This window comes from Myxocyprinus asiaticus, chromosome 17 (assembly GCF_019703515.2).
Source record: "Myxocyprinus asiaticus isolate MX2 ecotype Aquarium Trade chromosome 17, UBuf_Myxa_2, whole genome shotgun sequence".
NCBI lineage: Eukaryota > Metazoa > Chordata > Actinopteri > Cypriniformes > Catostomidae > Myxocyprinus > Myxocyprinus asiaticus.
Window position 1 is genome coordinate 36,074,242 of NC_059360.1, and position 19,107 is coordinate 36,093,348.

General features: G+C 40.6%; 2 protein-coding genes across 6 annotated transcripts in view; both read left to right on the top strand.

Annotated features, from left to right (window-relative positions):
* The window catches only part of chrm3a (cholinergic receptor, muscarinic 3a), a 248,839-nt gene extending 243,074 nt beyond the window's left edge, over positions 1 to 5,765 (top strand). For all 4 annotated transcript variants that reach the window (XM_051722724.1, XM_051722722.1, XM_051722725.1 and 1 more), the window contains one exon: positions 1,831 to 5,765. In XM_051722724.1, coding sequence (XP_051578684.1) covers positions 1,831 to 3,655 — 1,825 coding nt within the window. In that variant the 3' untranslated portion in view covers positions 3,656 to 5,765. The remainder of the gene's footprint in view (positions 1 to 1,830) is intronic.
* A 2,425-nt stretch (positions 5,766 to 8,190) lies between these two features.
* fmn2a (formin 2a) overlaps positions 8,191 to 19,107 on the top strand; it is a 75,143-nt gene continuing 64,226 nt past the window's right edge. The window contains exons 1-2 of one of the 2 annotated variants that reach the window (XM_051723466.1): positions 8,191 to 10,378; positions 13,444 to 13,622. In XM_051723466.1, coding sequence (XP_051579426.1) covers positions 8,191 to 10,378; positions 13,444 to 13,622 — 2,367 coding nt within the window. The remainder of the gene's footprint in view (positions 10,379 to 13,443; positions 13,623 to 19,107) is intronic. The other variant, XM_051723465.1, reaches the window with a different exon arrangement.

The window sequence follows — 19,107 nt, forward strand, 5'->3', positions numbered from 1 at the left end:
ATATTTGCCCACTAGATCTTATTTTTCAGGCGCATTTGTTAATTTTTTTTATTTGTGAAGAAGTATTTCCTAATCATATCAAAACATTCTTTGTATCAAACTTTTATGTGAAACACTTTAATCAGTTTATTAAAAATAGATTCTAAATTAATTCAGTAAGTATGTTACAAATAATAAAATTATATCTGCATCGTTTATGTGATAATATGCATTAGGTCTGGGAAAAAATCTTAGGAAATATCAGATCTTAGAAAAAAATGTATTACAGAAGCATGTTTTGCCTGTACATTTTGAATTTCGGGGGCATTTTTGGCACTTTATGAGGTTTTTTTGCCCTTCGACACAGCACTGCAAAAATCTTTTTTTTTTTTTTTTTACTAAATATCTGTCTTTTTGAGTACCAGTATATTAATTTCCTTAAAGCAAGATACATTTACTTGATAAGCAACATGATATAATGTAAGATATTTAGTCTAGTTTTCAGAGATATCAAATACATTTTAAAAACAAGAAAATAATTTGCCATTGGGGAAAAACAATAGTATTTTTCTTACGCTATTGGCAAATGGTTTTCTTGTTTTAAGCATAAACTTCATTTTTGTGTTTTGATAGATTTTGATAGATTTCTCTGAACTTAATTTCTTATGTAGTTTTGCCTCTTAAAGGTGTATTCAGTAACTTTTGTCTTTGTGTTGTCTTTGACTTACATTGACACCTAGTGGCACGGATGCAGCATTATTCATTAGTTTTCCAGTTGCAGATGCCGTTATAGAAATTCACTATTCACAGTCAGCCATTATTACTTTAATCAATAAGTGAAAGTGTCAAATATGTGGCAGCCCCCATATGTAGACCCTCTCCATGTATAATAAAACATATTTTATAAGGTTACTGATATGACTGGAGTCTTCATTTTAATGTGAGTGGTAATGATTTCCTATATACAGCTCTGGTAAAAAAAAAAAAAAAAAAAAATTAAGAGACCACTGCGGAATTATCAGTTTCTCTGGATTTACTATTTATAGGTATGTGTTTGAGTAAAATGAACAGTTTTATTTTATTCTATAAAGTACTGACAACATTTCTCCCAAATTCCAAATGCATTTCAACCCCATTGAAAACCTCTGGAATGTGATCAAGAGGAAGATGGATGGCCACACGACATCAAACAAAGATGGCTGCTTGAATTTTTGCACCAGGAGTGGCATAAAGTCACCCAACAGCAATGTGAAAGACTGGTAGAGAGCATGCCAAGATGCAGGAAAGCTGTGATTGAAAATCAGGGTTATTCCACCAAATACTGATTTCTGAACTCTTCCTAAGTTAAAACATTAATATTGTGTTGTTTAAAAATGTATATGCTCTTGTTTTCTTTGCATTATTTGAGGTCTGAAATCACTGCATCTTTTTTGTTATTTTGAGCAGTTGTCATTTTCTGCAAATAAATACTCAAAATTACAATATTTTTATTTGGAATTTGGGAGAAATGTTGTCAGTACTTTATAGAATAAAACAAAATTTTTAATTTTACTCAAACATATACCTATAAGTAGTAAATCCAGAGAAACTAATAATTTTGTAGTGGTCTCTTAATTTTTTCCAGAGCTGTATATAGCAACATTCATGTCTTTAGGAGTAAACCTTTTTTAATGAAGAAAAAATGACTGAGTGCACCTTTAAGTAAATGTTTCTTTTTAAAAAGACGTTTAGATATTTTTTCTGGAATACTAGATAAAAAACACTGATTGAGAAATAGATTTTTGCAGTTCATTCCTTTCTGAGCCTGATGTAAAATAAACAAAAAACTGATTATTTTCTGTTCTTGTTTAGAATATGCCCGGACTGCATGATGGACTCCAACATCACAGAGTTGGGCCTATTGCCAACCAATGCCCTGGAAGAGGGAATCTACCCAGAGTCCACTCCATGGCCACTACTCCAGAATACAAGTTTCATCAACTTCAGTTCTGTTTTTAAGCTCAATGGGAGTAATGTTGGAGCCGAAGGTCAATCTTATGATCCTCTGGGCGGTCACTCACTCTGGCAGGTCATCCTCATCAGCCTGTTTACGGGACTCCTCTCCCTTATTACTATTATTGGCAACATCTTGGTTATGGTATCATTTAAAGTCAACCGCCAGCTCAAAACTGTCAACAATTACTTTTTACTGAGTTTGGCTGTTGCGGATCTCATAATTGGGGTGATCTCAATGAACCTGTACACCACCTACATCATCATGGGCCAATGGGCAATGGGAAAGGGGGCGTGCGATCTATGGCTAGCTATAGACTATGTAGCTAGCAATGCATCTGTTATGAATCTCCTAGTTATAAGCTTTGACCGATATTTCTCCATTACAAGACCTCTGACGTATCGCGCTAAACGTACCACAAGGCGGGCAGGGGTGATGATCGGCCTAGCCTGGTTTGTGTCGCTCATGCTTTGGGCACCCGCCATTTTGTTTTGGCAATACTTTGTTGGGGAAAGGACCGTACCACCAGATAAATGCTACATTCAATTTCTCTCCGAACCTATTATTACGTTTTGCACTGCTATGGCAGCATTCTACCTGCCCGTGACGATAATGAGCGTTCTTTACTGGCGTATATACAAAGAGACAGAGAATCGCTCTCGGGAACTTGCAGGATTACAAGGCATGGGTGGACGATTTGGAGGAGCAGAGCGACCGCATTTCCACCTCCACACCACTGGGGGGAGCTCTAGAAGTTGCAGCAGTTTTGAACTGGGCCAAACTGCCCACAGGCAAAGTTCCATTCATTGGCTGAGGGGGCGATTCCACTGCTGGGGGTGGAAGTTGGGTGACAGAGACAAAGATGGGCCACACCGGGAGGTGGATCAGAGCAGCAGTGACAGCTGGAATAACAACGAAGCTAGACTTTCGGCTGATCACTCGGGCTCATCTGACGACGACGATAGCGCGCCATCCACCACGCGGGCAATCTTCTCCATCGTCCTTAACCTGCCTGGCATGAGGGCAGCTGTGAATTCCCAGGTCACTTCCTGCGAAGATCTGGATGTGGCCTCGGAGGAAGATCCATTACGCTCCCCGGACGAGAATGACGGAAGGGATGGCAGCATCTCACGCTCAATCACCAACGGCAACAAGCCCTTTGTCGGAGGCATAGGCAAACTTCAGTCTATGTCTGCCATACAGCCGTCAGCAGTGGCTAGTAGCATGGATCCAAATGCAGACAATGCCAACACCACAATCAAATCTCCATCAGCGCCTATATCTTTCAAAGAAGCAGCGCTAGCGAAGCGCTTTGCAGCTTGCGCAAGGACGCAAATCACCAAACGGAAGCGCATGTCGCTAATTAAAGAAAAGAAAGCAGCACAAACTCTAAGTGCCATTCTTTTCGCCTTTATTATAACATGGACACCGTATAACATCATGGTCCTAATAAACACTTTCTGCAATGGTTGCATACCTGAGAACCTTTGGGCGCTAGGCTACTGGCTATGCTACGTTAACAGCACAGTAAATCCTATGTGTTATGCCCTTTGCAACAAGACTTTTCGTAGCACTTTTAAGATGATCTTGCTGTGTCGCTGGGACCAGAAAAAAAGAAAGCCAAGCTTTCAGCAAAGACAGGCTGTGAGGTTTCACAGGAGCATACCAAGAGATTCCACATAGCAGAAATAGCACTGAGGCGGAGTTAATTTGCAATGATGCAGCTATATTCATCCAATATATTTAACATTTACATTTTGTCCTTTAGCAAATGCTTTTATCCAAAGCGACTTACAAATGAGACACATAGTTGTCATACAAAGTTAACAACATCTGCAGTATAGGACTGCCAGGCAGCAAGGGGGGCATTCCTCATGTGTCTGTTCTATATTCTGAAACTTTAACATTTGAGTCTCAATTTGGACGTGTAGTGTGTTATGATCCTGGGTCTCTAGATTCTCATATTTAATTGCACTGTGGTTTAGTGTATATAGAGAAGAGCTTCATTAAACTTTGAAGACAAATTGTCCCTGGGTTTTTTCCTTGATAAACATCTTTTAGTGGTTCTGGAACAGCATTTCGGTAAAAAAAATAAAAATAAAAAATCCCTAAAATCTGATTGGTTGATCAACATGTTGATAGAATGTTGATCCAGGAACACATCATACTTGGTAAAATCACAGTCAACAAAACCAAACAAGTGCAATTGCCATTAGTTCTTTTAAGGGCCTGTAGACTTTTATATGCCATTAATTAATCTGCAATGCCAACTTTGAGGAGTTCAGCAGCAACACACAAAAAGTACATTTGAAAAGAAGACTGTATATTTTAAACCTCAGAGAGTTTAAATACTCTCAATTAATCATTTGAATATTTTAGAGTTGAAAATATAATATCCCATTATTGTCAATGAATATAAACTGAATTATGATTTTTAAATAAGACAATCTACATTCAAGTATTTACGGTGAATAATATTAAGTTTAAATATTATTCATAATATTAAGTTTATTTCTTTTGTACAATAAATTGCTTATTTCTGTGAAAATGTGCCACACAGAGGTTCAGTATATTTGTAAATGTAAGTGTTCTGCAACATGTGAGCCACAGTTGAACAGTTTCTAGGTTTTTCTCTCCTGTAGAGAATAAGGATTTGGAGTTTTTCATAAACAGCACTTCCGTAAAGCTGCTATTGTATAAAGCGTGGTTGTTTACATTGTTTTACTTCAAGTATTTCAATAGCTGTTATGTATGTCTTCAGTGCACATTGAATTTACAGTATTTGTATGTGTTTGGAATGCTGTATGTTTGGACTTTTGGATTGTGTACTGGTTATACTGGGCTAGGTGTGAAATCATTTTACAAAACCTAAATAATGTTTTTTTTTTCCTACTCCGTTACATGGATATTCAGAATTTTTTAATTGGTGGAATTCTATTCTATTCGCTTAACTGTACATCTGAGCTTGTTCATAAGGTCATACATGAATTTGGCCAAACTGTACTGCTTATCCCAAAATCTGAGACTACATTGAAAATCTGAGATTTCTTCCATTGAAACCTGGAAATGAACAGGATGAAATTTTAGGATTTCAAAATTGTTATGCTTATAATTTAAACTGTAATAAAAGTTTTTGTATCAAATTAGAAAAGAATACAAAATAGATGTAATTTCACTAGTGGTCTCAAAATTTGAATCCCACTGTACTTTTTGGAGAGTGCCCAACTTTAGTATAATATATAACATAATAAGAGACCATCACAAATTACTTGGCTGCAGACTTGAAAACAAGCATACCAAATACAGAACTATCAATCATACATAGTATGTTTGGATACAATGTATGTCATTTTGGCTTGATAGGGTTCATCATATTTGACCGAGAAGAGGTTCAAGTCAGGAAGGTTTTGTTCCCTCTTCAGTCCCAGCCCCATTCCAATGGTTTTAAGAATTATTATAAGATTTCTTGATTTGTAATGTACCCACCATTTGTATGAGTACTGATACAGTTTGTTCAAATAACTTTTTGATATGTTTTTATGTTTTACATTGCAAAATAAAAGGTTTTAAGTTTTGTAAGGACCTGTTAGATCAAAGATAAAGCTGAGCTTCTGTGCAGTGTTGTTTGTGATTGTGTTCTTGTTTTGTTCCCAATTGGCTGTGTACAGGTACAAGTCAAAGTTTATTGATAGAGTTTCTGTCAGATATGTGATAACTGTTACTGAAATACAGCCCAGTACAAAATGCATTTTTATCCTGAGATTGTTTCTCAAAATAAATGTAACATTTTAAATGTGTGTGCTCTTTTTAAAAACACAACACATTTGTGATAACATGTTTGTATTTGCTGTTGTCGTAGTTGTTGGTTTGTTTTGTTATGGCACAAAAACGAGCACTCTCTAGAACAGTGATTCTTAACATTATGGACCCCCTTGACCCAATTAGTAAGGTTCAAGTACACATTCATCAACACCAAACCAAATACTTTCCTTTTAACTTGTTTAAAACATAATATTATTTAGCATTATCATTCAGTTAATATTACTAAAAGGGTCATTATCACAATGATTCATTTTCCAGCAAAATGGAGTTTCATTAACAAGATTCGGGAGGAGCAATTCATTTAATCTGACCAATCACACTGCCAGAGTAAGTGTATATAAACAGCTGCTTACCTCTACGTGGCATCAAGTCTTCCAGCATCCCTCCACATCACCATCTCCTCCTATATATTCCATGAATACTAATCCAAGTCTGGGGGTTATTCGAGCTTGGATCAAGTCTCGAGCCTCAAGCCCTTTGCGCTGGACAGCGAGCCATACACGTTTACACTATCCTCAACGTAGGATTACATTAACTTGCGAACCAGTGAAAACATATTTGGAAGTCGTAGGAATGTAGGTAATATTATATAATTGTAGACTGTTGAGTTTATTGTTTGCAATTTCTGTTGTTTTTATACAAATTAAAAAATATATAGAATTAATATTTGTTATTTTATAACATCTGACTAATATTATTTTGTTCACTTTCCTGGACAGAAAGGAACTAAAAAAGGTTTGTGTATGAGAAAAGATGTATCAGTTGCTAACGTAACAGGAAGAGAAGCCATGTGATGACAAACTTTCTTCATGTGATCGAAGAAGAGGAGCAGCCCAGCGAAGATTACAAACACTTACTTGTTCCCTCAGTTTACCAGAGACTCCATACAGGCAAGTGTGCATGCTTTTTCTATCTGTCTCTTAATGCATTTCTCTGTAGTTAGACAACTCTCCTGTAATGTTATTTCTTAATCCAGCTCAGATCAATTCAGATTGACAGTAACTTTCTAATCATAGACTATATTCTCTAGTCTAGACTAATCATATAGCACTTACTGACTGATGTGAAGTGTAGACATAGATATGTACTGTATCTGTAAGATTTATCAATAGATTCATAACTAATTGATTACATTTTATCTGTAAAGTTGATGTTGGAAGACTTGATCATTCATTTTATTTTAACTGTATTACTTTAGGATTATATCTGATGCTTCAATTCATGTATGAGTGTGTAAATTCAGTTCAGAGCAAATCTTTTGTTTATTAAAATATTTAACATTTTTTACAGTCGGAAAATCCAAGCTATGAGCTGAATTAAATTCATATTGTGCAAATGTATTGAGAGCTCATGGCTGTGTGATGTCACACAGCTGGAGGATAACAGTGATTTTAGGTCTGCTGGCCACAGTCATCAGTTTATGAGATCAGTTTGTAAGCTCACATGATGCTGCGCTGGCACACTGTGTCTGTGTCACACACACCAATGACATTCCTGTGCAATTTTCTATAATTTCCTGTGCAGATTTTCACAGATGAGATAAATTCTACACCTAAAAAGAGATCCCATAGTAGTTGAATTCACAAAATCATAAAAAAATTTAAATGATGTTGGCTTATATAAGAATAAAAAATGCAGCAAATATGCCTTTTCTTTTGACTATCAACACACATTCTTTGAAGATTCAGTGCATATAATGGCACTCTGAATTTCAGAACACCTCAGGACAGTCTTAATCCGGTGTAAATTCATGCTACATAGATCTGATGAAGAAGATACAATAAATGGTACTATGGGTTAGTAAAATATTAACTCTGTTGTAGCTGATATACTAACCCATATACATTTAACATAAACTTTTTTGGTTATTTTTTTCATTTAAGAAAATAACCAAATAAAATTGAGAGTAATGTACAGGCCCAAATGGAAGCTGTGGACTTTTTACATATTTCTGTGCTGATTTTGGGGCTGAATCTGTGGAGTGGAATGGATTGAACAATAATTGATTTGAATGTATTTTAACTTACTGTGAAGTTCTGTGGGCGTGTCATATGAGTCTTATAATGTGTTGAAAATTACATTCACATAACCAGAAAACTTTCTGAAAGTAGCACATTACTAATTGAATATAAAATACTTTTTGAATGCAAAAGATAAAATAGAGTGCAAAGATAAAGTAACAGTGTCCTGTAGTTGCTTTTTTAGGAGTAACACAATAATGTCACATTTATTTTAAAAGTAATGTTCCACTACACCGGGATTCACCATATTAGTTGTTAATCTGTTTTTCATTGTTTTACTCTGTTTTATATCTGATAAGTTTATCCTTTCATTCACTGTATCCTCTCAGGTCAATATTCTCAACAAGCATTTTTCTCTGGTGTATTTGAATAAAGATGCAAACCATACAGACGATAGAGATGCAATTACCTGTCCTGAGAGAGAGTTTCCACTCCTCTCCCTTCAGAGAGAGGAGGAAGAGCAGCTTGACAAATCTCATCAGGAGACAACAACAACAGACATTATACCAGAATATACATCAGAAGGAACAGCAGTCCTCACTGTCAGCTGGTTGCACTGCACATGCTCAGTTGTGCCGCTCCTTCAGCATCCCGTTATGTGACCTGACGGAGCGATCAGATAAAAAAGTCTGTAAAAGAGAGGGAAAGACAGAGCGAGAGATTGTGAGGCAGGGGACGCTGTTTCTCAGGCAGTTCTCTGCTACAGCATCACAGCTCGCACCATCACGGCAGCTGCTCCCGGCGGTGGAGAGAAAGAGAGAGGGATTAGAGAGGGAGGGGGAGAAAGTGGAAGCGAGCACAGAGAGGCAGAGAGGAGAGAAGAGAGAGCAGCAGAGAGAACATGAAAGTCAGCCCGAGCAGACACATTCCCAGAATGGCCTGATCGCTAAAGGTGTTCGCCTTCTGAGGAACATGGGAAACCAGGAGGCCAGGCAGAAGAAGCCCACAGCCACTACGGGAGCAGAAGGTGGAGGGAATGGGACGAGCACTGAGGGCCAAGACCTAGACAATCTCAAAAAGATTAAGAAGTCCCAAAGCAAAGCCAGAAAATTATCAGGCGACTCATCGGGCAAGAAGAAATCCAAATCAGAGGGCTCTAAAAGCTCTGTATTCTCCAACATCCGCAAACGAAAGGGGCTCTCTCAAAAAGTGTTGTCCAAAGAGGATGTACTGGATGGTGGGATTAGGATTAAGAGCGTGGATGCAAATGGAAGCAGTAACAGTGGATTGTTGGGTGATGAGTTGGGGGGTCTGACATTTGACAGTAAGCTGGAGGGAAAGCAAATAACGGCTGAAAGCAGGCAGTCAATCCTGGATATGACAGAGGAAGATGTTGGGAGAGAGACTGAGGGCTCAGGGTCTGATACAGATCTCTACAGCTACCACTCAGCAGCTGAAGCTCAGGATCTACTGTCTGATATCCAGAAGACGATTAGACAGCAGCAGCAGATGGGGGGTATTGCTGAGGGTCCGAACAGTAGCGATGGGGACAGGGAAGGACAAATAAGGTCTGAGGGCCAGGCTGAGGTCACTCTGGGTCTCGTAAGTGGAGATGGGGAGAGGATTGCTTGTATGGGTGAACCAGAGAGAGGAACAAGTGTATCTGTATCTTATTGCAAAGAACAAGATCCTAAATGTAGTGGTACAGAGGTATGGGTTACTAAAACCACATTAAAAGTAGGGTCAGTTGGAGAAGTGGCTGGCATTGCAAACAAGGCTGAACACACAAATATCATCAATTCACTCAGTGACTACAGCATCCAGGATACTATCATTAACACAAGCAGCATCCATGGCAGCATGGTAGCTGTTCCCAAATCAGCCAGTAACTACAGTTTTCAGGATACCACAGCAACAACAACCACCTCCTACGAGAGTGCTGAGGAGATTATGGAGAGTTCATCACTTTCATCTCCATTTGAAGAGTCTCACTATGGTAATAGTAGCCTGACCCAAAGCCTAGAGGTTGGGTTGAATTCAGCTAATCAGCTCAGTGACTCCAAAGTTGAACCTTTGTCAAAAATCAGCCGGGTCATTTTTGTGCCGCAGAAGAGCATTAGTAATGTAGAGCTGAACATAGAGCCGTGTGAGGATGATGTTGCTATAGAGGAGGAAGAGCGAGGGTATTCCCCTCAGAGAAGAAGGAAAAGCAGCACCATGTGTATCACACAGTGGTCATCCGAAAACTTTTTAGGTCTTATGTTACAACCTCGTAGAACTTCCAGTACAAACCTTGGGGTTAAACTGTATCCTACAATAAACACATCCTATGTTAAAACGACGACCAGACAGCTCACCTCTCCCATAATCTCCCCATGCACCACTCCCTTACCGAGCCCTATGTGCCCTCGTAGGATTGGCCCAGAGATAGGCTCAGGCCAAGGGTCGCATAGGGCAGGGAGTTTGAGAGCACGGAGAAAGAGGTCCTGCAGCATTGCCGGGCCGGTGGGTTGCCATGACGAGTGGTGTGAAGCGACACATGGTCAGTCAGAGCTTACTGAAAGAGGCTTCCAGACCACCAGACCCAGGCAAACATCATCCACCTTTCCAGATGTCTTTTCAGGTAAGTAAGTGGTTCTTATTTTGCTGCTTCTGTTTTTGTTGTCAATTAACATGAAAATGCACGGGAAAGAAATTCAGTGCAATTATTTATATGCTTAATGTGATTTTTCCAAGTAGGATGTTCCTGGATAAACATATTTGTTGTCTTGGAACAACATTCCTATCAACCAATTAGATTTTAGGGATATGTTTAGAGTTAGGGTTAGACATAGGGCTGGGTTTGGGGCTTGAACAACATTCTCATCAGCCAAACATTTTACTAATTTTCCATTTCACTAATTTCACAGAACTGCATATTCTCCTTTGTTTGCTTAGTTTTGTTTGTGAAATTCTCTCTGATGAGGTTTTCTGTGCTGTAATTAGACTGTACACAACTGTCAGCTTTACGCTAAGCTAAAATGCTATTTCTAGCCATTTTACATCCTCATGTTACCAGGCATGATCATATTTTTTTTATCAAGAAAATTCACGTTTTTTTCTAGTAAGACCTATGATATTAGGGCAAAAATCTTATTCTTGATAATAATTTTTGTATTGTTTTCCTGTAAAAATATCTAAATATCTTATCTTGTTTTAGAAACAACACTGCATATGATATTTAGGTTTTTCAGAGAATGTATTTTTACTGTACTGGCAAAGTTTTACATTTGAAAAAATAAAAATAGTGAAAAAATCCACCAGTGCAGAAGAAGTAATCCAAAGTATTTAGAATACGTTAGTGACCTTGAGTAATCTACCGAAATACATTACAAATTATATTTTACAGCATGTATTCTGTAATCTGTAGTGGAATACATTTCAAAAGTAACCCTCCCAAACCTGGGTATCATTATCACGCATCGTCACTGGTTCAACTTCCTGTGCTTTTTCAAGTTTCTTTTGCTGGAAATATGTAAGTTTCCATTTTCTAAACAGCGATTTCATGAACTATAAAATCTATGATTACAATCCCATTAGGAGATAATACAACAATGGGCTGCCATGACATTTCATATTAATAGATAAGATTGCTTTTTTGTTGACTTCTCTTTTTATTAGTAGTATCTCTTGTTTCATTATCTCTTGTTATATTTCACTCCACTCCAGGCTCAGTGAGCAGTGAAGTCAAAACACTTAAAATGTGGTTCTCAAATATGCATGCTACACTCATGCAATGCAGATTTGTGTCTGAACAGATGAACATTTTTACACACACAGGCACACATTGGCTACTGGCTAAAAAAGCTCTGGCTTCTGCTTCACTGAATCAGAATGCCACTGAAAGTCACTCAAATACACACTCATACAGACACACACTCACTGTTCTTGAGTGGTTTATGCACAGAGACAGCTCTTGACAATCCATTTATGAAGGTTACATTAGGACAGATCAGAGATACAGAAGAACAGAAATGGAGCTAAAGAAAGGTATTGGATATTAATGCCTGATTCTGTTCCGTTCTCACTTCCTGTCTGTAGGTGCAAAGCTAGCATCCATATCTGAATTTATTTACAAAACAAAGATGACCACACTGAAGCATTAAATGTTCATCAAGCCAAAGGCCAACTGATTCTGAAAGTCAAAAGGCACAATATTGCAACACAGCATGGCAGCTGTTGTCTGTTAATGTAATTCTGAGACTTGGTTTAATCTAGAGATCTCCCAAAGTCCTCCAGATTACAGTATAGTACAGTATGCCTTCATTGAGATTCTATTAATCCAGAATGACAACTGCCATGACACAGACATTCAAGCAATCAAGTAGGCTTACAATATCTGCGTAAACCAAGCATATTGTCACAATACCGTATGATGTCATGAAAAACCCGTTTGGAACAGGCCAATCTAAACACTTGAGAGATCTGAGAACCCCAGTCTGACCATTCTCATGATCATGCAATTCTAGCTTTTGTGTATAATGGTTAATATTTTAGCATTAAGCTAGTCTCACAAGCCAGACTTCTATATCTTTCAAAGATTCAATGCCATGATCCTCGCAATCTTTGTCAAAACCTGTCATTAGTGACTTTTAGCAGGCTGTTAAAAAAAAAAAAAAAAAACTTGCAAATGAGGTTTTTTTTTTCTTCCGAAGGACTGATAAAACATTGCAGACCCTGACTTTTCCAAACTTTTTCCAGTGAGGCTAGCATCCAGCTAACTATCAGTAATTTGTCTTCAGAATGACCAGTCATTTCTAACTCTTCCTACAGTAGCATAACCAGACTTGCTTGGCCATCCAGTTTCACCAGGAAGATCATGCTGGTCGACCAGCTTCACTAACTGCATTTTGCTGAGGAATAGCATGGCTATACCAGTATGCTAGCTAGACCATAACTAAATCAGCAAAGACCTGCATGGAAATTAATTCTGGCCTAAGCTGATCTTTTCAGCAGGATAGCTATTACAAATTTAATATTTAGTCTGCTAATTAGATTTTCAATACACAATCTAATATTTACAGAAATAGAATAACAAGAAAATGGGAAAAATACTTTATAGACAGAGAAAGATGTTTTTTTTTTCTCTGTTTATGTTTATTGATGCTGCACAGAAATCAGCCTCTCTTCCAAAGAGTGATGGAAGACTCCAGGGTGAGGTATTGAGTTTATGCCCATCTGATAAATGACAAAGAGGAAGTTTAAGTGTACATTTATGCTTTGGGTGAAAGAGTTATTCCTGTTTGGAATGCAAATACAGGTACTGTACACGTCTGCTCACTAAAGGAAATGGCTGTCCTAAATTCATATTTGAAATGTTACTGAAATGAATTATGAAGTCATGAGCTTCCCTGTACCAATCTATATGTTTTGTGGCTTAAAGCTACAATCCCCAATTCTTGAAACTGTGAAACTTTTGTGGCAGTTCTTATACTGTAAGTCTGGATTCACCAACGAAGCACTGCATATATATATATATATATATATATATATATATATATATATATATATATATATATATATTTTTTTTTTTTTTTTTTTTTTTTTTCAGTTATTTGCTTGTTAAAGCGATGATAGATTGCAGTTGCATACTGATGTGGTATTTTGATTACTTTGAATATGGATCTTTTCAGTTTTCTTCTCTTACAGGTCAGTCTCTACTAGAGAGGTGTTTTATGCAGTGGGGTTGTATTGAGGATGACAGTGGTGCACAGGAAGTTGAAAGATTCTGTTCCCGTATTCTGGCTCTGGGGATTCTACAGCCCTTAAGTGACTGCCTCAGGGAACCGGCTACAGGAAGTGATGTCACTGACAAGCCCACCTTTAATGTATGACCATTCAATTATTTAATTATCTCTGTTTTTAAAGGGACATTCAATTGATCTTCCACATTTTATTATGTCAAACTTTGCAAAAACTTCCCTATCGTATTTTTTGTTTATAAATGGAATCTTCTGAGAACTAAGATTCTGATAATCTAATGTTCGCATGCTGTGCCTTGTGCATGTTAAGAAGTCAATCATGTCATTTTAATGAATGCATGCTTTAATGTGGTTGTTATGAAGTATAAACCACATTGAACTGCAAGTTTTTAAATGTTAAAAGTAGTGTCATAATGCATATATGTGGAAATGTGATGGAGTGTCCCTTTATGTTTGTGTTTTGTATATATACAGTATACTGTATATACACTGTATATTAGAAACCATTTTTTCATGATTTCAATATAACAAGTGAGGCATGATATTAAGTGATATTCATTTATACAGGTGCATTTGACCCACTTGAAATATTGAAACAAGAAAAATGCACATATTTATATTATAGAAATATGTGATGTTTTTTCCTTGCTTTCAATATAACAAGTGAGACAAGGAATTTTATATGAATTCACACAGATCTATTTGACCCACTTGAAATGACAGTTAATGCATAATTTATTGCAAATCACACAAGGTTTTAGTGTACCAGACATGAGTCTTTTCAGGCCATTGCCTTATACATCTTTAATATTGACTTTTTTACAATCCAGGTCCAGAAACTTGCAGGAAAACCTTTTAATCATTAAAACGTTAGGCTATTTCATTGAAAATGTTTCTATATGTACTTCTTAATATTTGTATAGATATACACTTACTAATTGTTGTGTTAATAACATTTAAATACTTGAAACTGTACATCTTTTAGCTCAGCTCTCTGATGTTTCTGTAATGTGTGTCAGTTCTGTCTGTAAGCTCAGGCATATGCAGCACTGAATTAGTGAAGGAGGAAAAGACCGAAAAGCTGTTGATAAGTGTTACAAAAAACGTGCCAAATTTCTCACATTTTATAGCACTTCATTGAACAACCCATTGAGTTAATTCTGCCTGAACAGATGTGAGATGAGATCAGCAGGGTAACTTTGTGCATGACAGCTGTTTTGAGACAAAGGGAGAGATGCACATTATGTTATTTATTACCTTAAGCATGAGAAAAATATTGAGATTTTCAGATAGATAAGGAAAGAGCGAATAGGTTTGGTTTGAGCTGAAAATGGTTATCGTTGTTTATCCAGCCTTGTCACGCAAGACATTTTGGGATTCTCAATTGAATGTTGCATTATGTTACAGTGACAGTATGCACTGGTGGGACACGACCCAAAAATGGGTTAGAGGTCTGTTCTGATAGGGTCACAGATAATAGAAGAATAAAATGCTAAATGCCAATAATAAAATGCAACTAACCATATAATTGTGCAAAATTAATAATATTTAAAATGCATTTTTAAAAGTGAGGAAAATATGCTTCCTTACATCTTTTGTTGTTGACGAAAAAGGCTCTGTCCAATCAAACTCTATAATTTTTTTCGTCTGTCACAGCTAGCCAAATTAGGCAAATGCCAACATGGACAGGTTGTGTGACATGCCCTAATTCTTGAAAACCATCAACAAAGCTACACAAGGGGAAAAAAACGATAACCCAGACTACATTTAATACAGGCTCCCCTGCAACACGGATAAACATGTTATAAACTGTTGTGCGAGGATGAACTAATGCAATGTCGCAATTTATTGTCCAATGACTGATCTGTAATGTCATATTTCTGTGCCTGGTCTTCTCTCTCTCTCTCTCTCTCTCTCTCTCTCTCTCTCTCTCTCTCTCTCATTCTTGTTATCTTGTGACTCCACCCACCAAAGCAGATTTGTGTCTGAACAGATGAACATTTAACTCTGGCTCTGTGACTTGCCCTTCCCCCTTTCCCTGTGAAAGCCAGATGAAACACACACACACACACACACACACACACACACACACACACACACACACACAATTCCTTGTTTTAACAGTGTGAACACACATATTTATGTTGTGTGGGTATATATTTATAGACAATGTGCCATGCACATACTGTACACACATAAATATGTGCACACATTCTGTGCTCAAATGGACACATCTGCATGCATAAGACATCTGCTGACCAGGTTACATAAGATGGGTCACATGCCTGAGTTTGCTGCTTCATTTCTGTATGTAAGAGTGACACTTTACAGAGAACCTTATTCAAAATGTATCTATCCAGCTGTCTATCTATATATCTATCTGTCTATCCATTTATTCAACCTTATATTAACCTGTATCCATATGTTTAACATTGTGATCTTCTTGATTTTAGCTGGCTCTATGGGCAATAAGGACATCACAGGTTCCCTATCTGTCACTCACTCGACGTTGTGTCGATGTATTGACACTAAGGGTCGCCCTTGGGAGCCCCAAACACCTCTGATCTTTGAGAAAAGGCCAATGGGAATTGGCGAGTGGAATTTACATGCCACTCCCCTGGACATATGGGTATAAAAGGAGCTGGCTCGCAACCACTCATTCAGATTTTTTCTTCGGAGCCGAGCGGTTGTGTTTCAGCGAGCTGAATTCCTCTGCCGGTCCATTCACCTCTGCATGCTGTTGGATTTACGGCGCATTACAGCGGTTTCTCCCCCTCATGCACCAACTGAGTGCAGAGAACACCCCTGGGTGCTTTGACAGCCTAAAAAATTATATACTCTTGCAAATAAAAGAGTATATTTTCTCTAAAAGACTGCCACTGACGGAGAGTGTCTTTTTAAAGATGACTTTCCGTCTGTGTATATTTCCTGGTTGCGGTCGTTACCTCCGCACCTCTGATGGTCACGATTGCTGCCTCGCGTGTCTGGGCTCAGACACACTGAGACAGTGTTCGTGGATGGCTCATGCTCTCACTGCGAGAGTGTGACCATGGCAATGTTGTGGTTGCGGCTTTCCTTCTTAAAGGGAAAAGCCACTCCAGCCGCTCCCCTCCCCGGTCCTTCTACCTACGGGTATGAGGCCGCGTCAGTTAACGCTGGGGGCGATTTGGGGACCCCAATGGAGCCGTTCCACCGGGTAACCCCCCACGGACCTCCCATTCCCGAGTATGCCCGTTTTCCCCGGTCGAGTTCTGGGAGTTCCCAGTCTGAGGCTGATGCAGAGCTGGAGTGGAACCCTCTGCCCCGGCCTGAACCCTCGTGGCTTGACGATTGGTTCCTGGGCTCGGAGCGCCACACACAGCCACACCCCACCCCTGCCCCTGTGCACCTGTGCCCGCAAAACGCCGCCACCTGGTGGAACCGTCCGAGACTCCCGTCCAGGGCCTGTAGGTTTACGTCGTCAATGGTGACTAAAGCTTACAGTTCCGCTGGACAGGCCACCTCCGCCCTGCACGCCATTGCTCTCCTGCAGGTGCACCAAGCCAAGGCATTGAGAGAATTGCACAAGGGTAGTTCTGACCCCGGATTGATGCGGGAGCTGTGCTCGGCAACCGATCTCACCCTCCGGGCGAGGAAGGTCACGGCGCGGACTCACGGGCAGGCGATGTCCACCCTGGTGGTCCAGGAGCGCCACCTATGGCTCAACTTGGTCGAGATGAGGGAGGCTGACAAGGTACGGTTCCTTGACACCCCCATCTCCCAAGTTGACCTATTCGTCGACAGTGTCGAGGACTTTGCCCAGCAGATCTCACCGGTTAAGAAGCAGACGGAGGCCATCCAACACATCCTGCCCCGGCGTGGATCAAGATCCCGCATCCCGCATCCCGCGTCCCCCTGCGGCGGCCGGCCCTGGCATAGAGCCCCCTGCAGGAAGCAGATGCCCCCCGTCTCACGGCCTGCCACCAAGAACCCTAGGAAGGCTTCTAAGCACCCCTGAGACGGGCAACCCAGGGACGTGGAGACCCGCTACAGGCCTGGAGGTGGTGAACAGACCACTCAATCCCCCGGTGGAGGGCCGGGAGGAGAATATTTTGTTGCCTTTTGTTTTGATTTCGCCGCATGCCTGAGGGGCTGCAGTACCCACATTTTCAAAAAAAGAGCGGATTCCTCATTCCCTGGGTCACACACCCAGTGTTTACGGCCATGGCCATCACGATCGCCGGACACTGTACATTCACGGCAGGCACGGCGCTGTGGAGCCCCATGGCCAGGCAGTTGTGATGGATCATGAGGACGGTTCCCTTCCTCCCCTGTTGCTGACCAGTCCTATGGTGGGTACCCGGAGCGAGGTAAGTGCTTCGATGTCCCCATACTCAGCACAGCCACGAGCTCGGGATCTGAGCCCCCTCGATGTGGCGCCTCCTGCTCCACCCAGCCGTGAGGCCCCACCCGCAGGTATGTCAGATGCAATTGTCCCCTTGGGCCCCTTGCCCAGAGGTTGGAGGCGTGGCTAGCACTCTCCAACCCATTGCGATGGCTGGCCAGGACCATCTGACTCAGCTATGCGATTCAGTTCGCCAGGCGCCCGCCCGGGCCTTTCACCACGGTGAAAGGCGAGAACGCCACTGCCCTGCGTGCGGAGATCACGACCCTTCTGCGGAAGGACACGATAGAGCCTGTCCCTCCATCCGAGATGAAGAAGGGGTTCTACAGCCCCTACTTCATTGTATCAAAGAAAGGCAGTGGGTTACGGTCAATCTTGGACCTGCGAGTACTGAACTGGGCCTTGCACAGACTCCCTTTCAAGATGCTGATGCAGGAACGCATTTTGGCGAGCATCAGGCATCAAGATTGGTTCGCGGCGGTAGACCTGAAGGATGCGTACTTCCACGTCTCGGTTTTACCTCGGCACAGGCCCTTTCTGCGGTTCACCTTCGAGGGCCGGGCATACAAATACAAGATCCTCCCCAGGTCTGCCCCTGTTGCCTCACATCTTCACAAAAGTCACAGAGGCTGCCCTTGCCCCGTTAAGGGAAGTGGGCATCCGCATCCTCAATTATCTCGATGACTGGCTGATTCTAACTCACTCTCGAGACTTGTTGTGTGCGCACAGGGACCTGGTGCTCAGGCACCACAGCCGGCTGGGGTTTTGGGTCAATTGGGAAAAGAGCAAGCTCTCCCCAGTTCAGAGCATCTCTTTTCTCAGGATGGAGTTAGACTCAGTCTCTATGATGGCATGCCTCATAAGCGAGTGCACGCAGTCGGTGCTGAACTGCCGGTCCCACTGAAGCAATTTCAGAGGCTTCTGGGGCATATGGCGTCCTTGGCACTTGGGTTGATGCATATGGGACCGCTCCAGCACTAGCTTCAGAGTCGAGTTCCGAGATGGGCATGGCGCCACGGCACACATTGTGTGGTCTTCACACCGATCTGCCGCCGCTTGTTCAGCCCTGGGATGGATCTTGCATTTCTGCGGGCAGGGGTCCCCTTAGTGCAAGTGTCCAGGCGTGTCGTGGATACAACAGATGCCTCCGAGCGTGGCTGGGGTGCCACGTGCAATGGGCATGCAGCCGCAGGGTCCTGGACAGGGCCGTGACTGCGTTGGCATATC